This window comes from Orcinus orca, chromosome 5 (genome assembly GCF_937001465.1).
Source record: "Orcinus orca chromosome 5, mOrcOrc1.1, whole genome shotgun sequence".
NCBI classification, from domain to species: Eukaryota; Metazoa; Chordata; class Mammalia; order Artiodactyla; family Delphinidae; genus Orcinus; species Orcinus orca.
The window spans coordinates 89,390,843-89,410,188 of record NC_064563.1 but is presented as its reverse complement, the minus strand read 5'-3'; the positions used below and the strand labels follow the sequence as shown (position 1 = coordinate 89,410,188).

The 19,346-nt window shown below is 43.7% G+C and overlaps 1 protein-coding gene across 6 annotated transcripts in view; it reads left to right on the top strand.

Moving 5' to 3' along the window:
• The window catches only part of SIDT1 (SID1 transmembrane family member 1), an 88,370-nt gene that overhangs the window by 65,804 nt on the left and 3,220 nt on the right, over nt 1-19,346 (top strand). For 4 of the 6 annotated variants that reach the window (XR_007477589.1, XM_004272052.3, XM_049710316.1 and 1 more), the window contains 10 exons: nt 689-762; nt 1,744-1,867; nt 2,075-2,192; nt 4,494-4,630; nt 5,261-5,372; nt 9,209-9,285; nt 12,003-12,049; nt 16,405-16,510; nt 16,595-16,705; nt 17,896-18,009. Coding sequence is in view for 4 of the 6 variants with exons in the window: in XM_004272052.3 (XP_004272100.1) it covers nt 689-762; nt 1,744-1,867; nt 2,075-2,192; nt 4,494-4,630; nt 5,261-5,372; nt 9,209-9,285; nt 12,003-12,049; nt 16,405-16,510; nt 16,595-16,705; nt 17,896-18,009 (1,020 nt within the window). In the remaining 2 variants the exon portion in view is untranslated. Of the gene's footprint in view, nt 1-688; nt 763-1,743; nt 1,868-2,074; nt 2,193-4,493; nt 4,631-5,260; nt 5,373-9,208; nt 9,286-12,002; nt 12,050-16,404; nt 16,511-16,594; nt 17,584-17,895; nt 18,010-19,346 lie in introns of those variants that run through there. The other 2 variants (XR_007477590.1, XM_049710314.1) reach the window with 2 other exon arrangements.

Sequence of the window (19,346 nt, the reverse complement as noted above, 5' to 3'; positions counted from 1 at the left end):
CAGGCATCAGTATTGATGAAACTCCCAGTGATTCCAGTGTACAGCCAAGTTTGAGAGCCAGGAGTTTAATAATATTTCACCAATTCCATACTTAATACGTGATGAGGACGAGGACTTTATAAGGCTTGAGCACCACCATTTATAATCTAAATATTCTCTGAATACTTTGGTGCTGTCAGAAGATACAGCTATGCTGTGATCTAGGAAGGTTCTTAACGATAGCGATAGTGATAACTATGGACAACCAATCACACATCTCCTTATGTCCACCTGCCCTGTGGTTACCATTTCCACACAGAGGATGGAACAGCTCCTTACCCTCCCAGGATTCATCTAGAACATAGGATGTACCATGACCATCCTAATAGGCAGGTCCCAATGTTAGCATCCTCTCAAAATCCTTTTATAATGAGAACAAAGGAAACATACTCAGTTGTATTCTGCCGTGAGGCCACATAATGAGGGACACGGAATATTTCAATTCAAAGCAAGATGGCAGCATTGAAAGGAAATGTGTCTATACTGTGGAAAGGCTGAAGATAACGACCCATCCCCTGCTGAGAAGGGACGCTGGTTACACTGTAAATCACCGACAGTTGGTCGCTGTGAGCACTGTCCACTTTTTGTGATTTCAGGCTCAGGGGGTGGAGGAAAACAGCATCTCCTCTTTTCACTCTTGGTTTTACAGATAGTCAATGTCACTGGTAACCAGGACATCTGCTACTACAACTTCCTCTGCGCTCACCCCTGGGGTGTCCTGAGGTAAGCCCAGTCCTCTGAGGCAATGAGAGATGCCTTTCTGTGTAATGTGACGATTTCAGTTTTTAAAAATACTAGAAACAGTTGCGGAAAAGCACCCCAATCAAGGGTAAAGAGGAATGAAATCAGGAAGTTGAGATCAGGTATGCCTCTTCCATTCCTGTATGGGGGCCTCAGGAAACAGTCCTGAGGAGAAGGCAGAGATGTGTTTGAAAATACCAGGTCCTTAGCTGTGATGACCTTCATCCATGGGCATGAGCTGCTAGTACATTCAATCCGTTAAACAACCTTGTGAGATAGATAGGATTATTATTACCCCCGTTTTTAGATGAAGACGTTAAGGCTCAGTTAGAAAGGTAAGGACTTGCGGAAGGTCCCTCAGCTCGTTAGTGATGTCGAGACTCACACCGGGGCCTGCTGCCTCCAAGGCCATGCTCCAGCCTCCAGAACATGCGAAGTGCAGAGAGCATTTGCCTGGGAGTTGCGAGCCTGGCTTCTCGATCCAGAACTGAACTAGTCTCAGTTTCCTTAAATAAATCTGCTGGCTGTGACCAGTTGACGCGTATCCTGAAATTCATGGTTACAGAGCTGAGTATGAACACATAACGTGGGTCCATCCATCTATGTGAATTCACTCTCACAGTGTAGCTGAAACGCTTGGCCCAACTGCCCATCTGTGGAGCGACTCTCTTTCCTAGGATTCATTCCCCGCTACTGCCATCAGCACAAGGGAGGATTGAGTGGGTGTTAGGGAAACTAAGCAGGCATCCCTGAGAGGAAACGGACACATTATCACAGGCTAAGCATCCTAACGTGGCATTAGGTTAAAGATGCTTTCTGATGATCTCGGTCCTGAAATCTTATGGAAAGGTTAGCAGTGGAAAACACTGAATGATGATTTCACTCGCTCATCCATGCCTTCATTCAGTCTCTAAAGCTCTTTGATACCTTGACTCTCTCATGGTCTCTCTGTCATCCCCTTAGTGCCTTCAACAACATTCTCAGTAACCTGGGCCACATGCTCCTGGGCTGCCTCTTCCTGCTGATAGTCTTGCGCCGGGACATTCTCCATCGAAGAGCCCTGGAGGCCAAGGACATCTTTGCCATGGTGAGGAGAGGGTGGGACGAGGGAGGTGAGAGCTAGGAAGGGTTATGGTTCCAAACGGGATCTGCAAAGAGGAGGGACATCTGGCCAGACGGTGTGACAATGGATTACGTGTCATGGACCACACGAGGCCAGAGCATGGGCGTCCCGGTTCTGTGGCTGAGTCACTAAGGAGTATCTTTCCACTGACCAAGCTTTCTGCTTTTTCAGGAGTATGGGATTCCCAAACACTTCGGTCTCTTCTATGCTATGGGCATCGCACTGATGACGGAAGGGGTGCTCAGTGCTTGTTACCATGTCTGCCCTAATTACTCCAACTTCCAATTCGGTAATTCGAATTTACATCAGCTACACAGATTTGAGTTATAGGAGTCTTATCCTGGGACCCTCTCAGAAATGCCAAGGTCGTGCTTGCAAGAATTAAATGACATTTTACGTGAAGTGATCTGAGGGCACCTCACCACAGGGCATGGTTTCCCCACATTGTACCGTTTTTTCCTCTCTGACCACCGTTTATAGACTACAAAAGAGCAAACACCGGGTACTGATCTCATGGCTAGATCTGCAGGTGGGCAATGGGCTAAGTGTCAGGCAGCAGGTCAGGTAGAAACCACCAACAGACATCTAGAAATCTCCCTCAGTGTAGCTTGGCTTAATTTAACAGTTTGCCTGTTTTGGGTTGAAAGTAATAGAAAACCCAATTCGAATTGGATTAAGTAGTAAGTACACTCATCAGCGCACCAGCCAAACGTACAGAGGTGGAATGGCCTTGTGGGTAGTTTGTCTGGTGGCTCTGGCTCCGCTTCTCCGTGATCCCCCTGGTTGCACCCAGCCTGCACACTGGTGGCCTCCTCAGGCTGCCTTCCCTCGTGGTGGCAGAAATAGCTACAGCAGGTCTTGGCTTCCTGTCTCCACACCATGATGTCTAGAGAAAGCAGCGAGCTGGCTTCCAGGAGCCTTCATCTGAGAGCAGGAAACTTCCTTCCCCCAAACTCCCCAGATAAGAGCCCCTCACGCCTCCACAGCTAACACAGCCCTGAGCTTACTCCAGAATCTTTCTCTGTGTGAGGGTTAGCTCGGGCCAGCATTGCTACCCCAGTCACGGTGGCAAAGGAGGTGAGGTTACCTTTAGACCAATGAGACCCCTCCCTGGAACCAGGGGTGCGGTTAGCTTTCCTGAAGCAAGTGGTCTGGGAGGGTGTGCATTTCTGAATAGAAAATGGGGCTGAGATATTTGAGTTGGTATCGAGATGCTGTTAGGTTGGAGAAAGGGAATAGCTGATGCTGGAAGAAGGCAATTAACAATGCCCTCCACACTCGAGGATGAGGTTTTTAAAAACAGTTATTTTGTGTTTGTGCTCTAGCCTCTGGCTGTTAACTCCCAACACCACAGAAATTCTCCATCACGTTTTAGTTTGTTTAAATTAGAAGACATTTTTAATAGAGGAAAACTATAGAGAATAATATCATTCACCACTCAGAAGGAACAAATGCCAACACTTTAAAATATTTGCCTTAAATCTACTTTAAGAAATAAAACATTGTGTAAAGTTGAGGTCCCATTTTGAACTGTTTTCTAAACTTATCAACTCTCCCCTTCCTTAGAAGCAACAACTGTGATTAATTTTGTATTTATCCTTCCAGTTTGTTTTTATAGTTTTTCTTCATTTGTAACAAATTAATATTAATTTATCACACTTCGTTCGGCATCCTTCTTTTTTCCTTCAACAATGTTTTCAAGATTTATTGGCATTAAACCAAGGATATCCAGTTCATTCATTTTTAAAGATTGTCATTCTGTAATAAAAATATACCACATTTATCAATTCCTCTATTGAACAACACTTAGAGGTTGCCAATATTCTGCTAGTACAGACAGTGCTACAATGACTAGCCTCATCTATGCCTGTTGCGCACATGTGAGAGAGGTTCCCTGGAATACCTAGAAGTAGAATTTTGGGGTCACATGGTCCTGGTTGATGCATCTTCCATTTTACCAAAAACAGCCAACTTTCTCCCCAGAATATTAATTCCCACTCCCACTGGCTGAGTGAGAGTTTCCACTTCCCCCGTATCATCACTAACATGTGTTATTATTAGACATTTACACTTTTGCCACATTTTTTAGTAACATGGGACATTGCATGGCTGTTTTAATTTGCATTTCCTTAACCCCCATGCAGCTAAGCCCATGGAATTTCTAGCTGTCTTCTATCCCTAGGCTAGAAAGCCTTGTATATGAGCAGTAATCAATGTGGTTATGTTTCAGTATACTGAGAAGGACCTCCTGCACCCACATAGGATTCTCTTTATTGTCACACTGCCCTGTTCCCATTAGGGATTCTTTTGTTGTTGTTGGACAGGAGCGTTTATACACACATAGCCCTGCCAGTGGGGATAGGCAATTATTCATCATATCATCTGATACTTTTCTTCTGTGAGCTAGGAATGCCCCTCTTGGAGGGGGTGAGAGGTAGAGTGTGTAGGGTTTACCTAGAATGTGCCTGGAGAGGCTGGCGTGTTGGAGGTCACCACACAGGCTGAGGGCAGCAAATACTCCAAGGCCTGAAGGGAGGGGTTCTCTGAGGCTGCCACCTACTGGATCTCGATTGTCTCGGCTTCTCCTCAGACACCTCCTTCATGTACATAATCGCCGGCCTCTGCATGCTGAAGCTTTATCAGACCCGCCACCCAGACATCAACGCCAGCGCCTACGCTGCTTACATCTCCTTCGCCCTGGTCATCACGCTCACCGTCCTTGGAGTGGTGCGTCCCTCCCCACAGCTGGCAGCCCTCTTGGGAGGCTTTGTATTTTGTTTTTTGGACCCCAGGTGAACAGGTTTAACTAATCATAATCCTTGGCTCATGACACACTCTCATCATTGGTCCGTTCATAGCATTTTAGTTACTGAGCTAGAATTTTTAATAATGTAACAGGCCCCTGGAACACTGCCCCTGGACAGCGTTAATACAAAGCTGAGACCTGACTCGGGTGAGACTGGAATAGAGATGTACAGGCTGATGGGAGAGAGACTGACTTGAAAGGACAAAAACCACTTTCTAAATGTGCGTGCACATGCGTCAGTCGTCTTCTGTTATTTGAAGAGCATTAGCTCCCAGCTTTAGACCTACTGCCTCTTCACCTGCTGTTCAGCTGCCTCACCCATTGCTTCCCTTTTCCATTTCTTTCTTTTTCATTTGGCCAGGTAGCCATTCTTTTTCCAGCCCTGGCTGCAGTAAGATCCCTGTGAGATCAGAGAAGGGAGAAAACCCAAAATTCACACACAGCTAGGTTTTTGACACCTTATGCATACACGAGAGATGAAACAATTTTAGTAAGTTCTCTGGGGGAAAAAAAAAAACCCAGATGAAGGTAACTTCCATCTTTACTCCTAGGTGTTTGGGAAAAATGACCTGTGGTTGTTCTGGGTCATCTTCTCTGCAATCCATATTCTGGCTTCTCTGGCCCTCAGCACCCAGATCTACTACATGGGTCATTTCAAGATAGGTGAGTCACCTGTTACTCTATACTAAACATGCTGATTAACTTACCCTGAGAAAGGATTGTCTTGCCTATCCTAAACGGAAGTGTTACTTGTCACCGTGAACGTTTGCTCTGAATTCTGTGTGTTTAATAGCATATATTCTCTCCAAGAGCTTCCTCTCCTGTATAAGACAGCAACAATCTACTATCACTAGTTCTGTTTTCAACTGAGACACTAAGCTAGCTCAGAGCTGAGGCATCCTTTCAACTCCAAGTCCCCAAAGCTTTACAATTCACCAAACTTTGAAAGTGCGTTTGTAGAACAGTATGATCATCACACCGCTAGTTCCACCGAGAAGAATGTTTTTCAGTTCATAGCACTTAAAAGGAGCATTTCTCTAACCATCCTAAATGGTTAACGAGAATAAATTCTATATTATTTTCAAATTCTGGGGCTGGAAGTTTTGGAGACCAACTTGCCAATCTTAGAGGCAGGACACCTGCCGAACGCCCTCTGACGGCATGAACGTATCACGTTAGATCACCAAGTGTTCTGTGGAAATCAGCTTCTGATCTGCTCTTGGTCAGTCAGCATACATTTGAGCGGGTGCAAGTCATTTCAGAGCATCTAAATTTCACCCATCATTTTAAAGTTCGGGAAGTCAGACTCAAAGATTCATTTGTATATTTCAAGAAAAACCAATATATATATAAACTAGGCCTATCCCTAATATTTGCAGAGCCCAAGGCAAGACTGTAAATAAAAGCCCACTTACCATATGTATAAAAATGTTTAACTTATAAAGCAGAGGAAAAAAGTATTAAATATATGGAAGAAAGGAAGGAAGAAAGAAGGAAGACCAAGAAGCTGATAAATATACCTTCATTACAACCTACAAGGTACAAGTTCAAATTTAAAATTCTCAGGTGCATGGAAGAGTACTCCAGAACATAGCTATACAGGAGAGCTGGTCCCCAACCCCCGCCCCTCTTTTCTTCTCACCTCTGGCTCTGTCCTGCATCTTAAGGGGTCTCACAGGTATGCATATGGACACCCTTGTCTAACATCCAATTGGCCATTCCTTGCCCCTAGAAGTGCATACTCTAGTGGTGCTATCTGCCCTCAGGAAGACAAACCAGGGAAGGGACCTATGCAGGCTCTGAGAGTGGGCTCAAGGCCATCAGGACAGGGAATTCTTGGGTCCAGGAATTCAGAATGTGGCTTAGAAGAAGCAGCCCCCTTGCCTTGCAGACTCCTCAGTCACTGGGGAATGAGGGCCTTTAAAATACGGCACCCCTGTTGCCCAGATCTAAGAGCGATTCTATATAAACAAGTGGCTTTAAGACTAGGAGACCAAATAAAACAATCTCTCATTTTGGCAGTTTAGTTTTTCCTTTTGGCATGGTCAGGAGATTAACTCTTGGTGTTAACATAGCCGGTATACCCCCAACTCCCCCCAGTGGAAGCATCAATAGCTGGTTGGGTAGAACATTTGGTACAGCACTCTGTTCGTGCTCCATCCTCCACACTAAAAGGTGAATGAAGTCATACAAACTAAACTCTCAAAAGGAACATAAGTTAGGCACTGTTCCTCTGGGTTTTGCAAGTTGGAAAAATAAACTTGAATACAGATATATGTAATGGTAGTGACCATTAATACATAGAGGAGCTTTTAATATGTTTATACCACCTTGGCCCCATGCAACTTTGCAATACTGAATTAATTTACCTTTTTAAAAAAGGAGAAATTGAATGTAGTCTATTATAACCATGTACTAGTCTGTCAGGGTCCCAACAGGAAAAAGCTATCACATACAAAGACAAAAGATTTATTCACAGAGGGACTCTTCATAGGACAGGGGTGGGGTGGGGAAGAATGAAAGGGGTAGCACAGTAACCTGGGGTTAGTAGCAGGAAGCTTTTACTACCCACAAGCCCAAAAGGGCATAGAGGAAGTGGTTACCAAAACATGGAAGGAGGGCATCACGGAGAGAAAGTCACCTTCCTCCATGAGCGTGGAGCAGTGACCTTTGGCTAACAGACAGGCAACCTCACAGGGAAGGCACCAGGCAGATAGTACTCTGGGCTCACTCTCCTTCCTCTGTCCCTCCAGTCTCCTGCTGGCGTTTCTCATTGTCCAAATCCAAGGGGAGCGAGGGAACCCATTGAGTGGTCCCTGCAGTCAGCCTCCCCGGGCGTGGTGAGGACAGAGAGACATGGCAGGTGAGTCTGGAGGGGCAAAGGGAAGATAACCTTCACACAACTTAACCCAACATTTAAAATTTCTATACCTAGGGAGTCTCCCCCAAGTGGTTACGGATTTACCAAAGTCAAAAGGAAAACATTGTGACAATTGCATCTACATTTAGTCCAAAGGCAGGAAGTCGGGTTAGTGGACAGTGGTTCAGGCAACACCAACCTCTCTGCCCGTTCCATAAGCCGCCTTTGCTTTCTCAAATCACAGATTCCTTTCTCTGGGGCCCTTAGGCCACACAGGAAAATTAAAGTGGACACGAGGAAAGGCAGTAGCAATGAGGCAGAGCATTTCATAAGCAGGACAGAAAACTGCAGAGCTACTTGCCCAGATCACCGTCGTGCCTCTTGTTTCCCAAAAAGGACCACAGGCAGAGGATGGATTATAAGTTGCAAGTGGTGCACAAAAGTACACAGGGAGAGAGGAAAGTCTGATTCACGCTTCGAAGAATAGTGAACTTCTGAACGTTTGAGACAGGCAGAAGGAGTCTGTGTTCTTTACGAGAAGACATTACTTTTGTAATCAGAAAACAAAATTAAAGTCATCTGTTTCGAGAGAAAAATAAAATGACCAGTAGTTTACCTGTTTGGCTACCTTCTTACAAATATTTTTTTCTCTCCTCAATTCTCTGCTTCCCACTGATTCAGATGTGTCTGACACAGGTAACGTTCAGCCACCCTCCCCAGGGTTTTCTACATTGTTTCCTTAACAAAGCAACCTGCCTGACTGACCTGCCAACTCTGCTTTCTGAACACCTTGCAGATTGGGCAGGATTTGGTGGGCAGGAGGTTTGGAGAGAGGCTCAGAGGCAGGGATGCACCCCAACCCGGCCCGCAACGCGCCTCTTCTGGGCTAGTGCATGGACATGCCCACGCCCCCACCCCCCAGTGTATCTAGTCTAGTGAACGCTGCTTAAATTGACCCCAGGGGTAGCCTTGAAGAGGAACGGCAGCACAGCAGAGCTGGGGTCCACCCTTACTGAAATGCTCACTTCAGGAAGACCCCAGCTCTCCCCGTGACATCTCTGTGTGGATGGCTCACAGAATGACAGCCCCACCTGGGGCCCTGACCCTGCTCATATAACAATCATCATATGTACAGGTTTCTGAACATGCTTAGTAGACCCCACTGTCCCCTGGTTCAATTCTTACTGACTTATAACCCCACTGAGAAACACAGATTCGAATTTTTACAAGCTAAGATTTCCCATGGTCTAGAGAGAGCAGATGTGTTAAGGTGACTTTTGAGAGTCCCCATACATCTCTGCTGTAAAGAAAACACTAAACCATCAACAGAGGGAAACTTAGCTGAAGGAGACCATAGGAGGGTTGGCCAGCCCCCCAAACGGTTTGCGAGTGCTTTTTCCTTGTGTCCATCTTGCCTGCCTTTCTGCGGGATGCTGCATGGATAGAGCACACCTGCCACGAAAGCCCAGGCAGCTGTGGGTGGCGTTTTCTAAAGCAAACATTTATTGCTGACCTATTAGGGACAAAGCATGGCTTTTATGAGGTGACATCATCCTGGCCGCAAAAGCTTGGGCCAAAGGGGAGTGTTCTGGATTATCTCTGACCAAGCCTTCTCACCATGCAATTGTGTCATCAGCAGATTTGGGAATTTTCCGACGGGCCGCTATGGTGTTCTACACAGACTGCATGCGGCAGTGCAGCCGGCCTCTCTATATGGTGAGTGTGTGTTCCTGTGTGCCTTGGCCTTCTCCCAGACAACAGGAGGACAGCAGGAGGGGCAGGCTCGGGGTAGTCACAGAAGGCTCCCCAAACCAAGAGGGCCAGATGGCCTAGCGTGGCTGAAGTCCAGTTAGTGAGGGAAGAGGCATCTTGCTTCCCCTTCTCACTCTTAAAAGACACGCTGGGATGGTTCCTTTTTTGTATATGAAAAATTGCTAGTATATAAAGAACATATGTATGTATATACACACACAAAACTATTAAAGTGATGACTGCTGGAGGAGGGAGGATCCAGATAGGGTGTCCCTATAAATAATCATCCAACGAGGTATGATTATTTCACTTGTGAAGTCAAGAGAGGGCACTATTACTAATGACACCTGGACGGTCCCAGGCAAACTAGGGACATATGATCACTCCAATCACTTTCATTAGGAACTTTCCACATTATACATTTGTTTGCTTTTTATACATTGTTTGACTTTTACAACGAGCACGAATGCTTTTTCAAAATCGTAGCTATTGCTTGATGGCAGAAATACACTTTTAAAAATTCTACCGTGTGGTTTTCAATGTATTGCACATTTCTACACTGAGCGGAGGGATCAGTGTAGTTTCTACACTGAGCTGGGATCAGCCCTGCTGCCAGCTGCCTTGGCTTGCTGGCCAGTGACCTTGGGAAGGCTACATACCTCCTCTGAGCCACTGCCCCAACCTTTACCCCGTGCTGTGATCAGAACTAGTGATGCCGTTTGGGCCTGGCACACAGGCATTCACTAAATTCCTGCTGATAGTTTATAATCAGAAGGATTTTTACATAAAGGAACATGGGAATGTTTTAAGCCCGGTAGAGCTTGGGCAGGAGCTATAGGCACTAAAAGTTGAATTGAAGCTGGAGGGTTTTACTCAGGGGAGAACTTAAAAGCCCATTAGGACCTGTGAGTATTAGGAGAGATAAGAATGCCTCAGCTGTGAACCATAAGGGGAAATTAGTGTTTCTGGTGTTTTTTACATTAATTGATGCAGGCTGTCTTTTTTTTAAAAAAACAGACTATTTTTAGAGCATTTTAAGAGTTTTTAGTTTTTTTAGGTTCACCGAAAAATTGAGAAGAAAATACAGAGATTTCCCGTATGCCCCTCCGCCACACAGACACAGCTTCCCCATATCAACACCCTCACCAGAGAGGTGCATTTGCTAGTCAGTGAACCTATGTTAACACATCATAATCACTCAAAGTCTATACTTTACATTACAATTCACTCCTGGTGTTGTACATTCTATGGTTTTCTTGACGAGTTTGTGATGACATATATTCATCATTATAGTATCAAAGACGGTAGAGTAGTTTTCCTGCCCTAAAAATCCTCTGTGCTCCACCTATTCTTTCCACCTGCCCCTCCTCCCCAACCCCTGGCAGCCACTGGTCTTTTTTAGTGTCTCCTTAGTCTTACCATTTCCAGAACGTCATATCGTTGGAATAGTATAGTATGCGGCCTTTCCAGATTGGCTGAAATAATATGCACTTATGTTTCCTCCATGTTTTTTCATGGCTTGCTAGCTCATTTCTTTTTTTTTTTTTTTTTTGCGGTACGCGGGCCTCTCACTGCTGTGGCCTCTCCCGTTGCGGAGCACAGGCTCCGGACGCGCAGGCTCAGCGGCCATGGCTCACGGGCCCAGCCGCTCCGCTGCATGTGGGATCTTCCCGGACCGGGTTACGAACCTGTGTCCCCTGCATCGGCAGGCGGACTCTCAACCACTGCTCCACCAGGGAAGCCCTCATTTCTTTTTAGTCCTGACTAATATTCCACTGTCTGGATGTGCTACAGTTTATTTATCCGTTCACCTGTTGAAGGACATCTTGGTTCTTCCAAGTTTGGGCAATTATGAATAAAGCTGCTATAAAATTTTGTGGGCAGGTTTTTGTATAGGCACGTTTTCAGCTCCTTTGGGTAAACACCAAGGAGCACAACTGCTGGATCATACGGTAAAAGTATGTTTAGTTTTCTAGGAAACTGCCAACCAAACTGTCTTCTGAAATGGTCGGACCATTCTGCGTTCCCACCAGCCATGAATGAGAGTTCCACATCCTCACGAGCAACTGGTGTTAGTGTTTTGGATTTTGGCTTTTCTAGTAGGTGAATTCGTTTTTTTAAAAGGAAGATATTTCCCTGCGCCACCAGGGAAGCCCCAATAACTTTAATCTTAATAAGGCCATGTGTTTAGAAACCAGGAGCCTGGGAGCTGCAGGACCTCCTTGGAGCCAGAATAATGAAACTAATTCCAGGTGCATCCCAAGAGCTGCCTTAGGGCCCACCAGTTAACACAACCCAGGGAAAGAGTCCTTGGTTACAGAACAGTGTGGCAGAATTCTTTTAACTACTGAGTAATCAGCACATACCACCAGCCTTCCCGCCAAGAGGTGGGCCCAGGCGCCCAGCTCCTTTAAAAACTGGGGGGAAAACAGCAAGACTTCTGCTTTATTCACCAGGCTTTCTTTTACAGGGACGAGGTCACGTCTGTTTGCAGTCAGAGGCTTTGCCATTTAGTCCTCGTAGAGGACTTTCCAGTCATAGGCAAAGCTCTCTTACAACTATAGAAAAATTGTTTCCACCAAGGCAATTGTTTTCCCATAATTGATGCTTCCCCTATGGTAAGTTTTTTAAAAAGCAGTATGTGCGGCCCCTCATTTGATGTTTTCTTTCCTCCTTTCCAGGACAGAATGGTATTGCTCATTGTGGGGAATCTGGTTAACTGGTCCTTGTAAGTAGTCTTAGGAAAACAAGTTTTTCTCTTTATTAATTTCTCTGTAACACCGTGGTTTAGCTTTCCTTGGCTGTCATTTTTATAAAGAAGTCTTAAATTACATTAAGGAGAGCATAGGACTGTGCTTGTTCTAGTGACTTGAAAGAAAGCTACTTTTCATCCTGCAAAGAATGCACTAGGAAGCTCTTGTGTACCAATAGTTGCCTCCCTTAAAGCAATGAGTTCAACACACTGATGCCTTGAGCTCATTTGTTCAACAAGACAAACATCAAATTTGCTATATCTAGGTGGATAAATTAGATTGGATATATATGCATATACACACATACACACATATATATAAAGAGAGACTAATTATGCCAGCAGCAGCAAAAAAGCAACAGTTTTAAACTCTTTTTAGAACTTTCCATAAAGGCTACCCAGTAGGCATTTCTCTTACTAGGTGTGTGTGTGTGTGTGTGTGTGTGTGTGTGTGTGTGTGTGTGTGTCTTTCTCATTTCTTTCTTTCCCTCCAGGTCTCAATCTTCTTACTCTGCCTATACCATTTTTCTTCCTTTTCTTTTCCCTCATTATCACCTTGGTCTTGTTTCCTCAAATGACCTCTAAGTAGAACACTGCAACAGAAGTACAATTATGCTAGCTGTATTTTATGTATCTATTTTTCGCAACTTATTCTTAACTTAAAAATGTGAATGAGTGAGATGTTTTATTGATCCCTCAAAAAATAAGTATGTTGAGCTGCTTTTATTAGTGGTTCTTAGCTGATGTGCTCCCCTGGGTCAGTGACCTTTGATAGAAAGGTGACACCCTACTCCTCCTCCCTTTAAGATACCAGATGCAGGGCTTCCCTGGTGGCGCAGTGGTTGAGAGTCCGCCTGCCGATGCAGGGGACACGGGTTCGTGCCCCGGTCCGGGAAGATCCCACACGCCGCAGAGCGGCTGGGCCCATATGCCATGGCCGCTGAGCCTGCGCGTCCGGAGCCTGTGCTCCGCAACGGGAGAGGCCACAGCAGTGAGAGGCCCGCGTATCGGAAAAAAAAAAAAAAGATACCAGATGCAAAGAAATAAGCACACCATCAGGGAAAGCCAGAATCAAGTCATGAGAATTTGAATCTTATTTCGGGGCCACATGCTTCTGGAAGAAACTTCCCACAATATTGTTGCCCCAGGGTTTACCTTGGGGAAGGTCCATACCTGTGAAGGACTGTCCTTTACTCAGGGACACGTCAGGATGGGTGATTCTTGGCCGTGGTCACCTGCGATGCTCTCTCGGCCACCCTTTTAGGGAAGACCCCACAGTCCTGGCGACTCTGTAAGACAGGATGGAGGGTGTTGATAGGAGATACGATACTGAACAACTGATGATAGTGTCTGCAGGGTCAGAATCACCTAGCTTGTCCCTGCCTCTAGTAGAACTAAAATCAAACCCAAGTCTGCAATCAGATTTAACAATCAATGGAAAGATATCCCATGCTCTTGGATTGGAAGAATTAATGTTGTTAAAATGGCCATACTACCCAAATCAATCTACAGATTTAACGTGATCCCTATCAAATTACCCATGACATTTTTCACAGAACTAGAATAATCCTAAAATTCATATGGAACCATAAAATACCCAGAACTGCCAAAGCAATCCTGAGGAAAAAGAACAAAGCAGGAGGCATAACCCTCCCAGACTTCAGACAATACTACAAAGTTACAGCAATCAAAACAGTGGGGTACTGGCACAAAAACAGACATATGAATCAATGGAACAGAATAGACAGCCCAGAAATAAACCCACACACCTACGGTCAATCAATCTTTGACAAAGGAGGCAAAATTACATAATGGGTAAAAGACAGTCTCTCAGTAAGTGGTGTTGGGAAAGCTGGATAGCCACATGTAAATCAATGAAGTTAGAACACATCCTCACACCATACACAAACATAAACTCAAAATGGCTTAAAGACTTAAACATAAGATATGACACCATAAAACTCCTAGAAAAGATTATAGGCAAAACATTCTCTGGTATAAATCATACCAAAGTTTCTTAGGTCAGTCTCCCAAGGCAATAGAAATAAAAACAAAAATAAACAAATGGGACCTAATCAAACTTACAAGCTTTTGCACAGCAAAAGAAACCATAAACAAAAAGACAACCTATGGAATGGGAGAAAATATTTGCAAACAATGCGACCCAAAAGGGCTTAATTTCCAAAGTATATAAACAGCTCATACAACTCAATAACAAAAAGAGAACCCAATCAAAAAATGGGCAGAAGACCTAAATAGACTTTTCTCCAAAGAAGACATACTGATGGCCAATAGGCACATGAAAAGGTGCTCAGCATCACTAGTTATTAGAGAAATGCAAATCAAAACTACCTCACAATGGTCAGAATGGCCATAATTAAAAAGTCTACAAATAAGTAATGCTAGAGAGGGTATGGAGAAAAGTGAACCCTCCTACACTGTTGGTGGGAATGTAAGTTGGTTCAGCCACTACGGAAAACTGTATGGAGGTTCCTCAGAAAACTAAAAATAGAATTACCATATGATCCAGCAATCCCACTTCTGGGCATATATCCAGAGAAAACTATAATTCAAAAAGATACATGCACCCCAATGTTCATAGAAGCACTACTCACAATAGCCAAGACATGGAAACAATCTAAATGTTTATTGACAGATGAATAAATAAAGAAGTTGTGGTACATATATACAATGGAATACTACTCAGCCATAAAAACTGAAATAATGCCACTTGCAGCAATATGGATGCAACTAGAGATTATCATACTAAGTAAGTCAGAAAGAGGAAGACAAATATCATATGATATCACTTACATGTGGAATCTAAAATATGGCACAAATGGACCTATTCACGAAACAGAAACAGATTCACAGACATAGAGAACTGACTTGTAGTTGCCAAGTGTAGGGGGGAGGGGAAGGGATGGAGTGGGAGTTTGGGGTTAGTAGATGCAAACTATTACATACAGAATGGATAAACAACAAGGTCTTACTGTATAGCACAGGGAACTATACCCTGGGACAAATCATAATGGACAAGAATATTAAAAAGAATGCATAGATGTGTATAACTGAGTCACTTTGCTGTACAGAAGAAATTAACATAACATTGTAAATCAACTATACTTCAATAAAAAATAAATTTTAAAAAAATGAACAAAAACACTCCATTAATAACAGCTTTCCACTTGAAATACTTAGGAATAAACTTTGAGAGATGTGTGGAATCTTTCTGCAGAAAATTTAATTACCTTATCAGGAGAGATAGAAGAAAACTTAGCTAAGTGAAGAAAGATGGCATGCCCTGGGTGAGAAGATTAACTATTGTAAAGATAACAATTCTCAAGTTAATGTGTAAATTTAGAATTAGAAATGGAATGAAGTTAATAGGATTTTATTCTGAAATTATTTACCTAGTTAGACAAAGTCTCTGCAAAAGGTTAACCGGAGAAAGGAGGGGCAGAGGTGTATAGTGACAGCCCAGCATGATTCAATAGAACTTTCTGGAATGATGTGTTTATTAGCCACTTGTGGTTATTGAGCACTTGAAATGTGGTGTGACTGAGGAAATGAATTTTCAATTTTTTTTTAATTTTTATTAATTTTTATTTAAATAGCCACATGTGGTTACCACATTGGATAGTGCAAGCTAGCCTAACCTTTGTTAGATAATCTAACATATTATAAAACAACAATAACACGATGAGCCACTGCTCCAAAACTAGAAATTATAAATTAGTGAATCAGGATGAAGAGGCCAGAAAGCCAACTATATACATATGTGCATGGTGTGTCTGTATTAAACACAAGCTTTCAAAACCAGGAGATAAGAAAGGGCTGTATAATAAAGACTTTTGTTAGAACGGAACAGAAATTTGGAGCAAACTTAAGGCCAAACCGCAACCAAAATAAACTTCAGTATCAATTTAGACAGCTAGCAAAAATTTGGTAATGTGTGTCAAGCCAAGTATTGAGATAATTCTATGTCTAGTAATCTATTCCAACCATCTTAAATGCAAAAAGGAAAAAAAAGCACAATATGTCTGAAGGTATTTATTGTTGCAGTTTTTAATAATAGTGCACAACGGAAGGACAAAGAGAAAACTTTTCATTTCAGCTAGAGAGGTAGGATGATTGCTTATGGTACATCCACTGATAGGAACCTCACAATCGTTAAAAATGAATGTTCTGAGGAAGACGTAATGAATTGAAAGTTACTTACAACATTTTTAAATTCCCCTCCCACCAGAAACGGGGGTGTGGGAGTGAAAAAGCCAATAATGTTACAAATCCACCTTCATAGCTACAAAATAATTCCTCTGTGTGCTCAGTGCCCTCTTTGGACTGATCTATCGACCCAGGGACTTTGCCTCCTACATGCTGGGCATCTTCATCTGTAACCTGCTGCTCTACCTGACCTTTTATGTCATCATGAAGGTAAGAGTGGCGGCTGGGAGCCGGGCACCGCGGGCCCTCCTCGGGTGACGCGTGTGGCTTGGCAGCAGCGCTTCTCACCCACAGCTTCGCAGCTCCGAGAAGATCCTCCTGATCCCGCTCTTCTGCATCGTTGCCACCGCTGCGGTGTGGGCTGCTGCCTTGTATTTTTTCTTCCAGAATCTCAGCAGCTGGGAGGTAAGAGGGCAGTTTTCTTTTCCAGGATGACATTCTCTCTCCATCTTGCCTTTCTGACCTTCCTACCTCCCTCTCTTCATGTGCTGGTTGCTGTTTATCTTTTTTATGTTCTCTGACATGGATGCTTTCTCTAAAGGGGATGGTTTTCAATATCCACACGTGACTGCTCAATAAATGGCATGTCGTCATTATCAGGGTGGCGCCTCTTAAAAACGAAGCTCTACCAACACTGCAAACGTGATCTTCATTATGTGTCATTCCCAGTGGATGTTTAATACGTACAGGAACCTTGCTTAGTGTATCTTCTCCACCTTATCATAGTCACCATCCATAAACAAATACACAGGTGCAGGTGTTTATAAATCCATTTCACAGATAGGAAAGCTGAGGCCTAGGAAACTGGTGATGTGTCTGAGGCACAGAACAGGGAAGAAGTCTTAGCTCTCCATCACCATAATCACCACAGGCAACTTTAGAACCTTTTTATCACCCCAGGAAAAAACCTGCATCCGTTAGCAGTCAATCACCATTTCTCCCTAACCCCTTAGCCTTAGGCAACCACTAATCTACCTTTTGTCTCTACAGATCTACCTATTTGGACATTTCATATAAATGGAATCACATAACATGTGGTCTTTGGCTTCTCTTCATAATGGTTCACCCATGTGTAGATGTTATCAGTACTTCATGTTTTTATTGCTGAATATTCCATTGTACGGATATACCTCATTTTATCTACCCGTTCAGCAGTCTATCGACATTTAAGTTGTTTCCGCTTCTTGGCTTTTATGAATGCTGCTGCTGTGAACAACTGTGGTCAAGTTTTGTGTGGACGTATGTTTTCTTGGAAGCTAACTTTTTTTTTTTTTTTTTTTTTTGCGGTACGCGGGCCTCTCACTGCTGTGGCCTCTCCCGTTGCGGAGCACAGGCTCCGGACGCGCAGGCTCAGCGGCCATGGCTCACGGGCCCAGCCGCTTCGCGGCATGTGGGATCTTCCTGGACCGGGGCACGAACCCGTGTCCCCTGCATCGGCAGGCGGACTCTCAACCACTGCGCCACCAGGGAAGCCCGGAAGCTAACTTTCTGACCCAGGCATCTAGTAGTGACTTTTTAGGTTTCTGGATACTCAGCCCTCTAAGGAGTTGAACTGTGGGAATGCCCCCACTACATCCTGCCTCACCTTCTTCCAGGGAACGCCAGCCGAATCCCGAGAGAAGAATCGAGAGTGTATCCTGCTGGATTTCTTTGATGACCATGACATCTGGCACTTCCTCTCTGCTACTGCCCTGTTTTTCTCATTCTTGGTGAGTTTATAAAAACTTTTTTCATTTCTTCTCGCTTTACATCCTGTACCCCTTTTTTTCTCTTCCCCTCTTTCTTACATCCCCTTTTGTATTTTTAATTTCCCTTTCCAAGTCTTCATTATAATTCAATGTACAGAATATCTTATTTCTTTTTTTACACTGTATCCTTCGGTTAGATCTTTATTTTCATTCTCCTTTTACTCTTCAATACTTTAAGGCACAGAGGGATAAAATAATTTTCCTTCAGTTGTGCAATGTTTGGACTGAACTGTTGATTAGAACTCACATGCCCAAATCCCCCGGGAACCACTTTGGGCATTGGCTACAATCTCAGCCACACTAGGTTATTCCGTCTTGTGCTATACTCACGTTCCTCCCCCTCTTCCAGTCTCACTGCATGTCTTACAAACATTTCACAAGTTCTTGGAGTGGCTCAGGATAGCAGCCAGGCCTCTTCTTGCCTTCTAACCAGTCTCTTCCAAATCTCTCCTGTAGTCCCTCCATTTTTTGTCCAAACACCTTTCCAGAAGCCACGCATATTATAACAACCCAGGATGAGAACTCCCAGCCTACTTCCATCTTAATTTTGACTTTTCCAAAATAAAAGCCCATGATGCCTGTACAAAAGGTCATTTAAAAGATAACACTGGGTTGGCCAAAAAGTGCCTTCAGTTTTTAAGTAAAAATAAAGGACATTTTTCATTTTCACCAAGAACTTTATTGAACAATGTATTTGCCCTTTTGTTCCACTACCTTCTGCCACTTTACAGGCAACTTCATAATTCCATCTTCCCAAAACTTTTTATCTTTTTGAGCAAAGAACTGTTCCAGGTGCCTTTTACAGTCTTCCAGGGAATTGAATTTTTTTTCCATTAAGAGAATTTTGTAAAGACCAAAATAAATGGAAATCCGAAGGTGCAATGTCTGGTGAATACGGCTGATGAATCAGAACTTCCCAGCCAAGCTGTAGCAGTTTTTGCCAGGTCATCAAAGAAACATGTGGTCTTGCGTTATCCCGATGGAAGATTATGCGTTTTCTGTTGACTAATTCTGGATGCTTTTCGTCGAGTGCCGCTTTCAGTTGGTCTGATTGGGAGCAGAACTTGTTGGAATTAATCATTTGGTTTTCTGGAATTAGCTCATAATAGAGGACTCCCTCCCAATCCCACCATATACACAGCATCACCTTCTTTGGATGAAGACCGACCTTTGGTGTGGTCGGTGGTGGTTCATTTCGCTTGCCCCACAGTCTCTTCCATTCCACTTTATTGTACAGTAGCAACTTTTCGTTGCCTGTCACAATTTGTTTTAAAAATGGAACTTTTTATGTTTGTTAT